Source organism: Bison bison, unplaced genomic scaffold (genome assembly GCF_000754665.1).
Source record: "Bison bison bison isolate TAMUID 2011002044 unplaced genomic scaffold, Bison_UMD1.0 scf7180017864489, whole genome shotgun sequence".
In the NCBI taxonomy this organism is placed as follows: domain Eukaryota; kingdom Metazoa; phylum Chordata; class Mammalia; order Artiodactyla; family Bovidae; genus Bison; species Bison bison.
Genome location: NW_011495048.1, coordinates 9,074,135 through 9,089,246, shown reverse-complemented (window position 1 = coordinate 9,089,246; position 15,112 = coordinate 9,074,135). Strand labels below are relative to the sequence as shown.

The window sequence follows — 15,112 nt, the reverse complement described above, 5'->3', positions numbered from 1 at the left end:
CTCCACACCCTCTCCAGCATTTATTATTTGTAGACTTTTGGATCGCAGCCATTCTGACTGGTGTGAAATGGTACCTCATAGTGGTTTTGATTTGCATTTCTCTGATAATGAGTGATGTTGAGCATCTTTTCATGTGTTTGTTAGCCATCTGTATGTCTTCTTTGGAGAAATGTCTATTTAGGTCTTTGGCCCATTTTTTGATTGGGTCGTTTATTTTTCTGGAGTTGAGCTGTAGGAGTTGCTTGTATATTTTTGAGATTAGTTGTTTGTCAGTTGCTTCATTTGCTATTATTTTCTCCCATTGTGAAGGCTGTCTTTTCACCTTGCTAATAGTTTCCTTTGATGTGCAGAAGCTTTTAAGGTTAATTAGGTCCCATTTGTTTATTTTTGCTTTTATTTCCAATATTCTGGGAGGTGGGTCATAGAGGATCCTGCTGTGATGTATGTCAGAGAGTGTTTTGCCTATGTTCTCCTCTAAGAGTTTTATAGTTTCTGGTCTTACATTTAGATCTTTAATCCATTTTGAGTTTTATTTTTGTGTATGGTGTTAGAAAGTGTTCTAGTTTCATTGTTTTACAAGTGGTTGACCAGATTTCCCAGCACCACTTGTTAAAGAGATTGTCTTTAATCCATTGTATATTCTTGCCTCCTTTGTCAAAGATAAGGTGTCCATATGTGCATGGATTTATCTCTGGGCTTTCTATTTTGTTCCATTGATCTATATTTCTGTCTTTGTGCCAGTACCATACTGTCTTGATAACTGTGGCTTTGTAGTAGAGCTTGAAGTCAGGTGGGTTGATTCCTCCAGTTCCATTCTTCTTTCTCAGGATCGCTTTGGCTATTCAAGGTTTTTTGTATTTCCATACAAATTGTGAGATTATTTGTTCTAGCTCTGTGAAGAATACTGTTGGTAGCTTGATAGGGATTGCATTGAATCTATAAATTGCTTTGGGTAGTATACTCGTTTTCATTATATTGATTCTTCCAATCCATGAACATGGTATATTTCTCCATCTATTAGTGTCCTCTTTGATTTCTTTCACCAGTGTTTTATACTTTTCTATATATAGGTCTTTAGTATTTTATTCTTTCCGTTGCAATGGTAAATGGAATTGTTTCCTTAATTTCTCTTTCTGTTTTCTCATTATTAGTGTATAGGAATGCAAGGGATTTCTGTGTGTTGATTTTATATCCTGCAACTTTACTATAGTCATTGATTAGTTCTAGTAATTTTCTGGTGGAGTCTTTAGGGTTTTCTATGTAGAGGATCATGTCATCTGCAAATAGTGAGAGTTTTACTTCTTCTTTTCCAATTTGGATTCCTTTTGTTTCTTTTTCTGCTCTGATTGCTGGGGCCAAAACTTCCAAAACTATGTTGAATAGTAATGGTGAAAGTGGGCACCCTTGTCTTGTTCCTGACTTTAGAGGAAATGCTTTCAATTTTTCACCATTGAGGATAATGTTTGCTGTGGGTTTGTCATATATAGCTTTTATTATGTTGAGGTATGTTCCTTCTATTCCTGCTTTCTGGAGAATTTTTATCATAAATGGGTATTGAATTTTGTCAAAGGCTTTCTCTGCATCTATTGAGATAATCAGGAAGAAATAGAAAATCTTAACAGACCCATCACAAGCACAGAAATTGAAACACTAATCAAAAATCTTCCAGCAAACAAAAGCCCAGGTCCAGACGGCTTCACAGCTGAATTCTACCAAAAATTTAGAGAAGAGCTAACACCTATCCTGCTCAAACTTTTCCACAAAATTGCAGAGGAAGATAAACTTCCAAACTCATTCTACCAGGCCACCATCACCCTAATACCAAAACCTGACAAAGATCCCACAAAAAAAGAAAACTACAGGCCAATATCACTGATGAACATAGATGCAAAAATCCTTAACAAAATTCTAGCAATCAGAATCTAACAACACATTAAAAAGATCATACACCATGACCAAGTGGGCTTTATCCCAGGGATGCAAGGATTCTTCAATATCCGCAAATCAATCAATGTAATACACCACATTAACAAATTGAAAAATAAAAACCATATGATTATCTCAATAGATGCACTGTTCACTTTTAAGCTTTAAGTAACTTTTTTTTGGTCATGCTGCACAACTTGTAGGATCTTAGTTCCCCTAACAGGTATTGAACCTGAGCCGTCAATAGTGAAAGCACCAAATCCTGACCACTGGATTGTCAGGGAACTCCCTAACTTTAAATACTTATTCTTTTAAATCTGCATATTCATTTTGGTAGTACATTAAATATCATCTGTGAAAGGTAATAGAGCTCCCAGGAATAGAAAGTCTTTTATTTTATTGAATAGATCTTAGATGATACAGACAGGATATGTGTAAATTTTTAAACCTGGATTATGGCCAAAGACTATCAGTGTTTGTCATCTTTTGTTCAGTGGAAGCCATTTTCACTTAATAGTGCTAAATGATGTTACTAATATAAGTCAGTTTGGCAAATGATAAACTAAAAATTCTCATTGAGAATGACAGAAACTAAGTGATTCATCCTTCTGAATTTTTTTTTTTTGAACTTCCAATTAGTAACAGTTTAAATAAAGCCATTCACTAGGTAATCCTGATTGGGTGGCAGTAAAGGTTGGGATTAATCAATATGACACTTTTCAAATATATTTTCATTTATATTGTCTATTTAGACTCATTACATGCCATTTAAACCTTATAAGTATCCAAAAAGAGACGAACAACACAAAAAAGGACTGTGTATCTTACAATGTCTTCTTGTGCCATGTGGCTCCCAGACACATGATTCTAAACAACTAAGCATGGTGAAGTGTGTGAAAACGTGATGAATGGGCATCAGGGGGTAGATCCATGCTTTATAGGGTTTGAAGCTCATACTTCTTAAGAAAAATAATTCAATGGACCTAGAGAATATTATATTTAATAAAGTAAGTCATAGACAAATACTATATGTTATCACTTAGAAGTGGAATCTAAAAAATAAATATATATAACAAAACAAGAAAAGACTCATAGAAAAGAGACTAATGGTTACCAGTGGGGAGAGAGAAGGCAGGGAGGGGCAAGATAGAAGTACAGGATTAAGAGCTACAAACTACTATCTATAATAAAGGTAACAACAAGGATATGTTATACATCACAGGGAAATATAGCCATTATTTTGTTTATAACTTTAAATGGAATATAATCTACAAAAATGCTGAATAACTATGCTGTACACCTGAAACTATTATAATATTGTAAATCAACTATACTTCAATTTCAAAAAGAATTTAATATTTCAGGTACAAAATTAGTACTGGAAGGACATGTAAAAATAAGATGAGAAGCTTAAGCTTTATTAACTTTTGTAGTAAATTCACGTATACATCTGGCACAGAGTAAATATTCCATAATTATATGTGGAATTTTTTTTTTTTTTTGCTATTCACTCACTCATGTCCAACTGTTTGTGACCCCATGGACTGCAGCATGCCAGGCTGCTCTATCCTTCACTATCTCCTGGAGTTTACACAAACTCAGGTTGATCGAGTCAATGATACCATCCAACTATCTCATCCTCTGTTGCCCTCTTCCCCTCCTGCCCTCAATCTTTCCCAGCATCAGGGTGTTTTCCAATGACTCAGCTCCTCGCATCAGGGGGCCAAAGTATTGGTGCTTCAGCTTCAGCATCAGTCCTTCTAATGAATATTCAAGGTTGACTTCATTTAGGGTTGACTGGTTTGATCTCCTTGCGGTCCAAGGGACTCTCGAGTCATCTTCAGCACCACAGAATTCAAAAGTCAGTTCTTCAGTGCTCAGCTGTCTTTATGGTCCAACACTCACATTTGAACGTGTCTCCTGGAAAAACCATAGCTTTGACTATATGGACATTTGTCGGCAACGTGATGTCTCTGCTTTTTAATATGCTGTCTTGGTTTCCCATAACTGTTCTTCCAAGGAGCACGTGTCTTAATTTCATGGCTGTATTCACTGTCCACAGTGATTTTGGAACCTAAGAAAATAAAGTCTGTCACTGTTTCCATTGTTTACCCATCTATTTGCCATGAGGTATTGGAACCAGATGCCATGATCTTACTTTTTTGAATGTTGACTTTTAAGCCAGGTTTTTTACTCTCCTCTTTCACCATCATCAAGGCACTCTTTAGTTCCTCATTGCTTTCTGCTATTAGGGTGGTGTCATCTGCATATCTAAGGTTATTGATACTTCATCCAGCAATCTTGATTCCAGTTTGTGCCTCATCCAGCCTGGCATTTTGCATGATGTACTCTGCGTAGAAGTTAAATAAGCAGGGTGACAATATACAGCCTTGATGTACTCCTTTCCCAATTTGGAACCAGTCCATTGTTCCATGTCTGGTTCTAACTGTTTCTTCTTGACCTGTATACAGGTTTCTCAAGAGGCAGGTCAAGTGGTCTGATATTCCCACTCTTGAAGAATTTTCCAGTTTGTTGTGATCCACGTGGTCAAAGGCTTTAGTGTAGTCAATGAAGCAGAAGTAGATGTTTTTCTGAAATTCTCTTGCTTTTTCTAAGATCCAACAGATGTTGGCAATTTGATCTCTGGTTCCTCTGCCTTTTCTAAATCCAACCTGAACATCTGGAAGTTCTCAGTTCATGTATTGCTGAAGCCTGACTTGGAGAATTTTGAGCATTACTTTGCTAGCATGTGAAATGAGTGCAATTGTGTGGTAATTTGAACATTCTTGAGCATTGCCCTTCTTGGGGACTGGAATGAAAACTGATCTTTTCTGGTCCCATGGCCACTGCTGAGCTTTCCAAATTTGCTGGCATAGTGAGTGCAGCACAGCACTTTCACAGCATCATCCTTTAGGATTTGAAACAGCTCAACTGGAATTCCATCCTCTCCACTAGCTTTGTTCGTAGTGATGCTTCCTAAGGCCCCCTTGGCTTTGCACTCCAAGATGTCTAGCTCTAGGTGAGTGATCACACCACTGTGGTTATCTGAGTCATTAGGACCTTTTGTGTACACTTCTTCTGTGTATTCTTGCCATCTCTCCCTAGTATCTTCTGCTTCTGTTAGGTCCGTACCATTTCTGTCCTTTATTGTGCCCATCTTTGCATGGTATGTTCCTTTGGTATCATAATTTTCTTGAAAAGATCTCCAGTCTTTCCCATTCTATTGTTTTCCTCTTTTCTTTGCATTGATCACTTAGGAAGGTTTTCTTCTCTCTCCTTCCTATTCTTTGGAACTCTGTATTCAAATGGGTTTATCTTTCTCTTCTCCTTTGCCTTTTGCTTTTCTTTTTTTCTTGGCTATTTGTAAGGCCTCCTCAGACAGCCATTTTGCATTTTTACATTTCTTTTTCTTGGGGATGATTTTGATCACTGCCTCCTATACAATGTCATGAACCTCCATCCATAGTTCTTTAAGCACTCTATCAGATTTAATCCTTTGAATCTATTTGTTGCTTCCAATGTATAATCATAAGGGATTTGATTTAGGTCGTAACTGAATGGCCTAGTGGTTTTCTCTATGTCCTTCAATTTAAGTCTGATTTGGCAATAAGGAGTTCATGATCTGAGCCACAGACAGCTCCCAGTCTTGTTTTTGCTGACTGTATAGAGCGTCTCCATCTTTGACTGCAAAGAATATAATAAGTCTGATTTTGGTATTGACCATCTGGTGATATCCATGTGTATGGTCGTCTCTCGTGTTGGAAGAAGGTGTCTGCTATGACCAATGCCTTCTCTTGGCAAAACTGTTAGCCTTTGCCCTGCTTCATTTTGTACTCCTAGGCCAAACTTGCCTGTTACTCCAGGTATCTCTTGAGTTCCTACTTTTGCATTCCAGTCCCCTATGATGAAGAAAGTGGCTCAGATGGTAAAGCGTCTGTCTACAGTGTGGGAGACCCGGGTTCGATCCCTGGGTCGGGAACATCCTCTGGAGAAGGAAATGGCAATCCACTCCAGTACTATTGCCTGGAAAATCCCATGGACAGAGGAGCCTGGTAGGCTACAGTCCATGGGGTGGGTCGCAAAGAGTCGGACACGACTGAGTGACTTCACTTTCACTTTCATGATGAAGAAAGGACATCTTTTTTGGTGTTAGTTCTAGAAAGCCTTGTTGGTCTTCATAAAATCATTCAACTTCAGCTTCTTTGGCATTAGTGGTTGGGGCATAGACTTGGATTACTGTGATGTTGAATGGTTTGCCTTGGAAACAAACAGAGATCATTCTGTCATTTTTAAGATTGTACCCAAGTACTACATTTTGGACTCTTTTGATGACTATGAAAGCTACTCCATTTCTTCTATGAGATTCTTGCCCATGTCATCTGAATTAAATTTGCCCACTCCAGTCCATTTTAGTTCACTATTACTAAGATGTTGATGTTCACTCTTGCCATCTCCTGTTGACCACTTTAAATTTACCTTAATTCATGGACCTAACGTTCCAGGTTCCTATGCAATACTTTTCTTTACAGCATTGGACTTTACTTTCACCACCAGACACACGCACAGCTGGGTGTTGTTTCTGCTTTGGCTAAATCAGCCTCTTCATACCTTCTGGAGCTATTTCTCTGCTCTTCTCCAGTAGCATATTGGGCACCTACTGACTGGGGAGTTTGCCCCTCAAAAACAGTATAATGTTATATATTATATGCATAAAAGGTAGATGTAATATTTTCGGTAAATAAACGTAGAATTCCTTTGTAAGACTAAGTAAGTATTGCTGTCATCACCAATCTGTTTTAATTTCTTTTTTAATTGGAGGATAATTTGATTTTTGGCTTGATTGCTCCCTTTTCTTTTGACTCTTCCTTTTCTACATCACCAGTCTTGGACATAAGATTTATCACATCATTTCCTTAGGAAGAGTTTCCAAAAGTATATATGTGCTAATTATAAATTCTGATATATTAATTAAATATGGAATCATCAAACTTTTTCTATAAAGAACCAAGGAGCAAATAGTATAGGCTTATGGGTCATGAAGCAAAATCGAGGTTATTATATAGGTACTTGAGAAAACAAATTTCCATAGATCTTTATTGATAAAACAAAATTTTAAATGTAATAATTGAGTATGATAGCAAATTTCCATAAATATTTTCTATAAAGTTAAAAATCTAATACTTGAGTACAGTTTTCATAATGAAGTTCTACAGATATAAATAAGGGAGTTCTTTTGGGGGAATAAGAGTTGAAAGGTGCTATTTCTTATCAACAAAATCCATTGTAAATATTCATCTGTGGATACTGATCTATGGTGAATTTTCATTTTGCAAATTTCTTTCCTCATAGACAACTACTGCCAAATATTTATATATATGACATGAGTGTGTGGTTAATTGCACATATTCACTGATAAGAAGGCATTTTTAGAAACTCTATTAGCTAAAGACTAGACTGCCTTTTAAGTCTAAATTTGGCAATAAGGAGTTCATGATCTGAACCACAGTCAGTTCCCTATCTTGTTTTTGCTGATTATATACAGCTTCTCCATCTTTAACTGCAAAGAATATAATCAATCTGATTTCGGTGTTGACCATCGGGTGATGTCCATGTGTAGAGTCTTCTCTTGTGTTGTTGGAAGAGGGTGTTTGCTGTGACTGGTGTGTTCTCTTGGCAAAACTCTATTAGCCTTTGCCCTGCTTCATTCCATACTCCAAGGCCAAATTTTCCTGTTACTCCAGGTGTTTCTTGACTTCCTACTTTTGCATTCCAGTCCCCTATAATGAAAAGGACATCTTTTTTTGGATGTTAGTTCTAAAAGGTCTTGTAGGTCTTCATAGAACCGTTCAACTTCTGCTTCTTCAGAGTTACTTGTTGGGGCATAGGCTTGGATTACCGTGATACTGAATGGTTTGCCTTGGAAACAAACAGAGATCATTCTGTCGTTTTTGAGATTGCATCCAAGTACTGCATTTTGGACCCTTTTGTTGACCAATGGCTACTCCATTTCTTCTAAGGGATTCCTGCACACAGTAGTAGATATAATGGTCATCTGAGTTAAATTCACCAATTACAGTCCATTTTAGTTCACTAGTTCCTAGAATATCGACGTTCGCTCTTGCCATCTCCTGTATGACCACTTCCAATTTGCCTTGATTCATGGGCCTGACATTCCAGGTTTCTATGCAGTATTGCTCTTTATAGCATCGGACCTTGCTTCTATCACCAGTCACATCCACAGCTGGGTATTGTTTTTGCTTTGACGCCATCCCTTCATTCTTTCTGGAGTTATTTGTCCCCTGATCTCCAGCAGCATATTGGGCACCTACTGACCTGGGGAGTTCCTCTTTCAGTATCCTATCATTTTGCCTTTTCATACTGTTCATGGGGTTCTCAAGGCAAGAATACTGAAGTGGTTTGCCATTCCATTCTCCAGTGGACCACATTCTGTCAGATCTCTCCACCATGACCCATCCATCTTGGATGGTCCCACACGGCATGGCTTAGTTTCACTGAGTTAGACAAGGCTGTGGTCCGTGTGATCAGATTGGCTAGTTTTCTGTGAGTATGGTTTCAGTGTGTCTGCCCTCTGATGCCCTCTTGCAACACCTACCATCTTACTTGGGTTTCTCTTACCTTGGACGTGGGGTATCTCTTCACAGCTGCTCCAGCAAAGCACAACTGCTGCTCCTTACTTTGGACGAGGGGTATCTCCTCATGGCTGCCCCTCCTGACCCTGAACATGGAGTAGCTCCTCTCGGCCCTCCTGCACCCGTGCAGCTGCCACTCCTTGGACATGGGGTTGGCCCTCTCGGCCACTGCCCCTCACCTCGGGTGTGTGGTAGCTCCTCCAGGCCATCACCCCTGACCTCGGGCATGGGGTAGCTCCTTCCCGCCACCGCCCCTGACCTCGGGTGTGGGGTAGCTCCTCTTGGCCGCTGCCCCTGACCTTGGGCTAGATAGAATATTAAAAAGTAGAGACATTACTTTGCCAACAAAGGTCCGTCTAGTCAAGGCTATGGTTTTTCCAGTAGTCATGTATGGATGTGAGAGTTGGACTGTGAAGAAAGCTGAGTGCCGGAAAATTGATGCTTCTGAACTGTGGTGTTGGAGAAGACTCTTGAGACTCCCTTGGACTGCAAGGAGATCCAACCAGTCCATTCTAAGGGAGATCAGTCCTGGGTGTTCATTGGAAGGACTGATGCTAAAGCTGAAACTCCAAATCTTTGGCCACCTCATGTGAAGAGTTGACTCATTGGAAAAGACCCTGATGCTGGGAGGGATTGGGGGGAGGAGGAGAAAGGGACGACAGAGGATGAGATGGCTGGATGGCATCACTGACTCGATGGACATGAGTTTGAGTGAACTCCAGGAATTGGTGATGGACAGGGAGGCCTGGCATGCTGCGATTCATGGGGTCACAAAAGAGCTGGACACGACTGAGCAACTGAACTGAACTGAGACTGCCTTTTAATATGTTAGTACATTGTAAATTAATTACTTCCCTTAATTGCACCATTAGAGTTTGAATTATGAACAGTTCCTTGGAACTTGTATCAAGGTTGAAAAATGCCATGGACTGAAATATATTGCTGGGACTTTGTTATAAGTATGTCACTTTATCTTTTGACAGTTTTAAATTTTAATTTTTACAGGAGGTGTGTAACACAGCCTGGTATTACTTGCAAGTCAAAACAATGTTAGTTTTCACTGAAAAGCTTTATCACAATGTAAGTTTCACAATAAGTACTATTTGGCTTGTAGTTTTAAATTGAAACATTTTCAAGTCTGCAAGATGAGCTAATTCCAGAGCCATACAGACTTGAGTGGTTGAACACAGTTCTTCCAGCCATTGAAAAATGTAAACACTGTTCTTTTTTAAAATTGAAGTATAGTTGCTGTACAATATCATATATACAGTATATAGTATATATATAGTCTATATATACTATATATAATATAGTGATTCACAATTTTTACAGGTTAACTCTATATTTATTATAAAATATTTGTTATATTCCCTGTGTTATATAATATATTCTTGTAGCCTAATTTATACCTAATAGTTCACATGTCTCAATCCCTTATGCCTATCATGACCTTCTTTTCTCTCCGTTGGTAACTAGTTTGCTCTCTGTATTTGTGAGTCTACTTTTTTGTTATATTTGCTAATTGTATTTTTTATATTCCACATATAATAATATCATCTAGTATTTGTCTTTCTCTGTCTGACTTATTTCACTTAGTATAACAACAAAACAAAACTACTGAATGGGAAAAATTATTTGCAAATAATATGACCAATAAGGAGTTAATATCCAAAATATATAAAAAGTCCACACAACTGACCATCAAAAAAGAAACCACCTGATTATAAAATGGGCAGAGAAACTGAACAGTTTTCCAAAATTTAAGAAAATGCAGACACCCATGAAAAGAGGTACAATTATCAAGCAAATGCAAATCAGAACTACAATGAGATATCATCTCACAGCTGTCGGAAGGGCCATCATCAAAAAAAACAAATGACAAATGCTGGCAAGGATGTAGAAAAAAGGGAATCTTCATATACTGTTGGTGGGGATGTAAATTGGGGAAAACAACATAGAGTTTTCTCATAATAACTAAAATAGAACTACCATTGTTGCTATTCAGTCACTAAGTTGTGTCCAACTCTTTGCGACCCCATGGACTGCAGCATGCCAAGGTTCCCTGTCTTTCATCGTTTCCCAGAGTTTGCTCAAACTCATGTCCATCAAGTCAGTGATGTCATCCAACCATCTCATCCTGTCATCCCCTCTCCTCCTGCCTTCAATGTTTCCCAGTGTCAGGGTCTTTTCCAGTGAGTCAGCTCTTCACATCAGGTGGCCAAAGTATTGAAGCTTCTGCTTCAGCATCAGTCCTTCCAGTGAATATTCAGGGTTGATTTCCTTTAGGATTGACTGGTTTAATCTTGCTGTCCAAGGGACTCTCAAGAGTCTTCTCCAACACCACAGTTCAAAAGCATCATTTCTTCATTGCTCAGCCTTCTTTACAGTCCAGCTCTCACATCATACACGACTATTGGCAAAGTCATAGCTTTGACTAGATGGACCTTGTCGGCAAAGTGATGTCTCTGCCTTTTAATATGCTGTCTAAATTTGTCATAGCTTTATGACCCAGAAATTCCATGCCTGAGTATATATCTGAGAGAAACAAAAGCGCTGATTTGAAAAGATACATTCACCCCAGTGTTAATAGCAACACTATTTACAATTGCCAAGATACAAAAGTAACCTAAGTATCCATCAACTGATGAATGGATAAAGAAGACTACACCACACACACACATACAAAACAGAATACTTCTCAGCCCTAAATGAGATTTTTGCCATCTGCAGCAACATTAATGGACCTGGAAGGCATTATGCTAGGTAAATAGCATTGATAACTCAAGGACTGTATAAAAGGCAGGCTATATTTGGCTAGTAAGCCATAGCTTACCAACCCCTGCTATATAAAGTCTATATTCCCAGTAAATATAAACGCGTGTCTCCCCGCCAAACTTTGCAACCAATAAGTAACAACTTAAAAAAAACTGTGCAGTTTGAAATTACATTTTTCAACTTTGAATATTGGGAAAGTAAAATATCTTTTCATGATTATGAAAGTGAAAGTCGCTCAGTTATGTCCAACTCTTTGCGACCCCATGGACTATAGTCTATGGAATTCTCCAGGCCAGAATACTGGAGTGGGTAGCCTTTCCCTTTTCTATGGGATCTTCCCAACCCAGGGATTGAGCCCAGGTCTCCTGCATTGCAGTTGGATTCTTTACCAGCTGAACCACAAGGGAAGCCCAAGAATACTGGAGTGGGCAGCCTATCCCTTCTTCAGCAAATCTTCCCTACCCAGGAATTGAAGGGAATTCCCAGGGTCTCCTGCATTGCAGGTGGATTCTTTACCAACTGAGCTATCAGGAAAGCCCTGATAGCTCATGATTATAGGCCATTTATATTTCATCATTGAAACTTGTTCGTGTTCTTTTTACCATTTTATTGCAATAAAATTCTCATTCCAACAATCATTTTGTGTACCAAAGATTTCTAAGTCTTTTTTAGTAGCTCTGTCTACTTGTTTAGAATTATTTTCCACTGCATTCTCTCACACATCAAACATTCCTTCCGTATTGAAAGACCTGTTATTGCCTGACAGAACTGTGGTTTTTCAATCTTCTCTACATACACATGTCAGATACCATTCATTTTCTGTTGGCTTACCTCCATTTTCCCTTCAGGTATAACTCTTATTTATCCTTCAAAACATAGATCAAGGATCAGTTCCTGCTCTTTGGTTCCATACCATTCTTAACCCTGCCATAAAACCTATCACACTAAGTTATTAGCTGTTGTTTACAGTGGTCTTTCTCCCTACTGGACTCAAAGCTTGTTGAGAAATGGTATTGTTATTGACCTCTCTTTCCACAACAGTGCCTGGCACTTAATAGGCACTGATTATCTGTTGACTGAATGAGTTCAAGATAATAGTATTAATAATATTAACAAAGTAATATGTAACAAGTGCATAAATATCAGAGACAATTTGTGTAATATTCCTTGTAAACTGCTTATCATAATGAACAATTGAATTTTGAAGAAGCTATCTGAGATAGTAAAATTTCATTATAGAAAACCGCAACTAAGATTTTTATTCCCTGATAAAACTGAGTATGTTGAACATTTAACAGCTTGTCTTTTTCCCTAAAGACTCAAAATAATTTATTTAAATAACTGCCACTAGTTATAGCCAGGATTTGCAATTCAAGAAAATTTGCTTGTACTAGAAAACTGAGAAAATTAAAATATAAAAAAGAATGTTCATCAGCCATGTCTGTTTTGTAATCTGAACAGTAAGTTCTTTTTTTCAAAATCTGATTTGTAACTTGACTAAGATTCATTTTGGATTAATGTTTTATTTTGCTGTATTTCCAAAGGACATCCATTACCTTGCACTAGATAAGGGAGAACTAGCACTAGCTGAAGTGGCAAGAAGGAGAGCTAGCGATATTGATGCAGAATCAATAACCTCCGGAGATGGTAAGATTTAATGCTGTTTTTTTAAAGTGCTTTTTGTTTTCATCAATGCTTATTTGGTATCACTTCTATTTACATTTGTAGGGCATGGTTGGTTAATTTGAATTACTTTTTCTGTAAACACAGTGTCTTTAAAAAAAAAGAATTAAGCTTAGGTAAATAGTACAATATGGATGTTTAAGTTGAAATTGTGTTCATCTGTAAGTGACTCTTAAGGTAACTGAAAAGAAATTTTACTGGCTGCTCACAGTAAGGGGTATAGACTGCAGATTCAGTTTAAAAAAGTTACCAAACAAACAACAAATAGCAACAACAAACCTTAGAGAAAGTTATTTCCAGAGTTGCCACATTATATTTAAGTATATTAAGTTATATATTATTGAATATTTATAATGTTTAAATATTATTTAAATGTCTAGTTTTTGAACAAAATTTTGGTTTTTTTAATTAAATTTTTATTTTATATTGGAGTATAGTTGATTAGCAATGTTATGTTAGTTCATGTGTACAGCAAAAGTGATTCAGTTATACGTATACATATATCCATTCTCTTTCAGATATATTCCCATATAGATTATTATAAAATATTGAGTTCCCTGAGCTATACAGTAGGTCCTTGTTATTTATATATTTTATATATAGTAGTGTGTAATGTTAATCCCAAAGGCATGAAATTTCTGTTTATCAACTTTGTATCCTAAAACTTACCCACTTATATCCTCTAGTAGTTCTCTGGTAACACATTTAGGATTTTCAATGTATGGTATCATGTCATCTGCAAAGAATGGAAGTCTTCTTTACCAATTTGAATTACTTTTCTTTTTTTTCTGATTGCATGGTTAGGATGTACAAAAGTATGCTGAATAAAAGTAATGAGAATTTTTTTCTTGATCTTGATCTTGATCTTAGATGAAATGCTTTTCAGTGTTGAGAATTTTAGCTGTGAGTTTGTCATATATGGCCTTTATTGTTGAGGCAGGTTCCCTCTATGCCCACTTTCCATAGAGTTTTTATCATAGATGGGTGTTGGATTTTGTCAAAAGCTTTTTTTCTTCAGCTATTGAGATGATCATAAGGTTTTTATTCTTCATTTCTTAATGTGGTGTATCACTGATTGATTTGCAGATATTGAAGAATCCTTGTATCCCTGGGATAAACCCCACTTGATCATGGTGTATGATCCTTTTATTGGATTTGGTTTGCTAGTATTTTGTTGATGACTTTTGCATTCATCAGTGATACTTGTCTGAAATTTTCTTTTTTGTGTGGTATCTGTCTGGTTTTGTTATCAGTGTAATGGTGGCCTAGAATGAGTTTGGGAGTGTTCTATCTGCAATTTTTTGGATGATTTTCTAAAGGATAGGTGTTAACTCTTCTCTGAATGTTTGATTAAATTAATCTGGTCCTGGACTTTTTGTTAGCAGGTTTTTTTTAAATCACATTTTCAATTTCAGTACTTGTAATTGGTCTGTTCATATTTTCTATTTCTTCCTGGTTCAGTATTGGAAGGCTAGCCATTCTAAGCATGTGTCCATTTCTTCTAGGCTGTCCATTTTGTTGGTATATAATTGCTTAGTCTCTTAAGATCCTTTGCATTTCTGGAATGTCAGTTGTACCTTCTTTTTCCTTTCTAATTTTATTGATTTGAAACATCTCCTTTTTTTTTTCTTGAGTCTTGCTAGAGGTTTGTCAATTTTGTTTATCCTTTCCGAGAACCAGCTTTTAGTTTCATTGATCTTTTCTATTGTTCTGTTCTCTATTGCATTTACATCTGTTTCGATCTTTATGGTTTCTTTTCTTCTAGTAACTCTGGGTTTTGTTTGTTCTTTCTCTAGTTGTTTTAGGTATAAGATTAGGTCCTTTATTTCGGATTTTTCTTCTTCCTTGATGTAGGATTTTATTGCTCTAAACTTCCCTCTTAGAGGTGCTTTTGCTGTGTCCCATAGGTATATCAATTATGTCCATCTGGTCTGTCATTTAAGGCCTGTGTTTACTTATTTTCTGCCTAGAAGAGCTTTCCATTGATATAAGTGGGTGTTAACATCCCCCACTATTGTGTTACTGTTCATTTCCCCTTTTATAGCTGTTAGCATTTGCCTTATGTGCTGAGGTGTTCC

The 15,112-nt window shown here is 37.2% G+C and overlaps 1 protein-coding gene across 4 annotated transcripts in view; it reads left to right on the top strand.

Moving 5' to 3' along the window:
- Window positions 1-15,112, top strand: part of WDPCP (WD repeat containing planar cell polarity effector) — a 300,990-nt gene that overhangs the window by 267,910 nt on the left and 17,968 nt on the right. For 2 of the 4 annotated variants that reach the window (XM_010863306.1, XM_010863302.1), the window contains one exon: window positions 12,896-12,998. In XM_010863306.1, coding sequence (XP_010861608.1) covers window positions 12,896-12,998 — 103 coding nt within the window. Of the gene's footprint in view, window positions 1-9,581; window positions 9,657-12,895; window positions 12,999-15,112 lie in introns of those variants that run through there. The other 2 variants (XM_010863303.1, XM_010863304.1) reach the window with 2 other exon arrangements.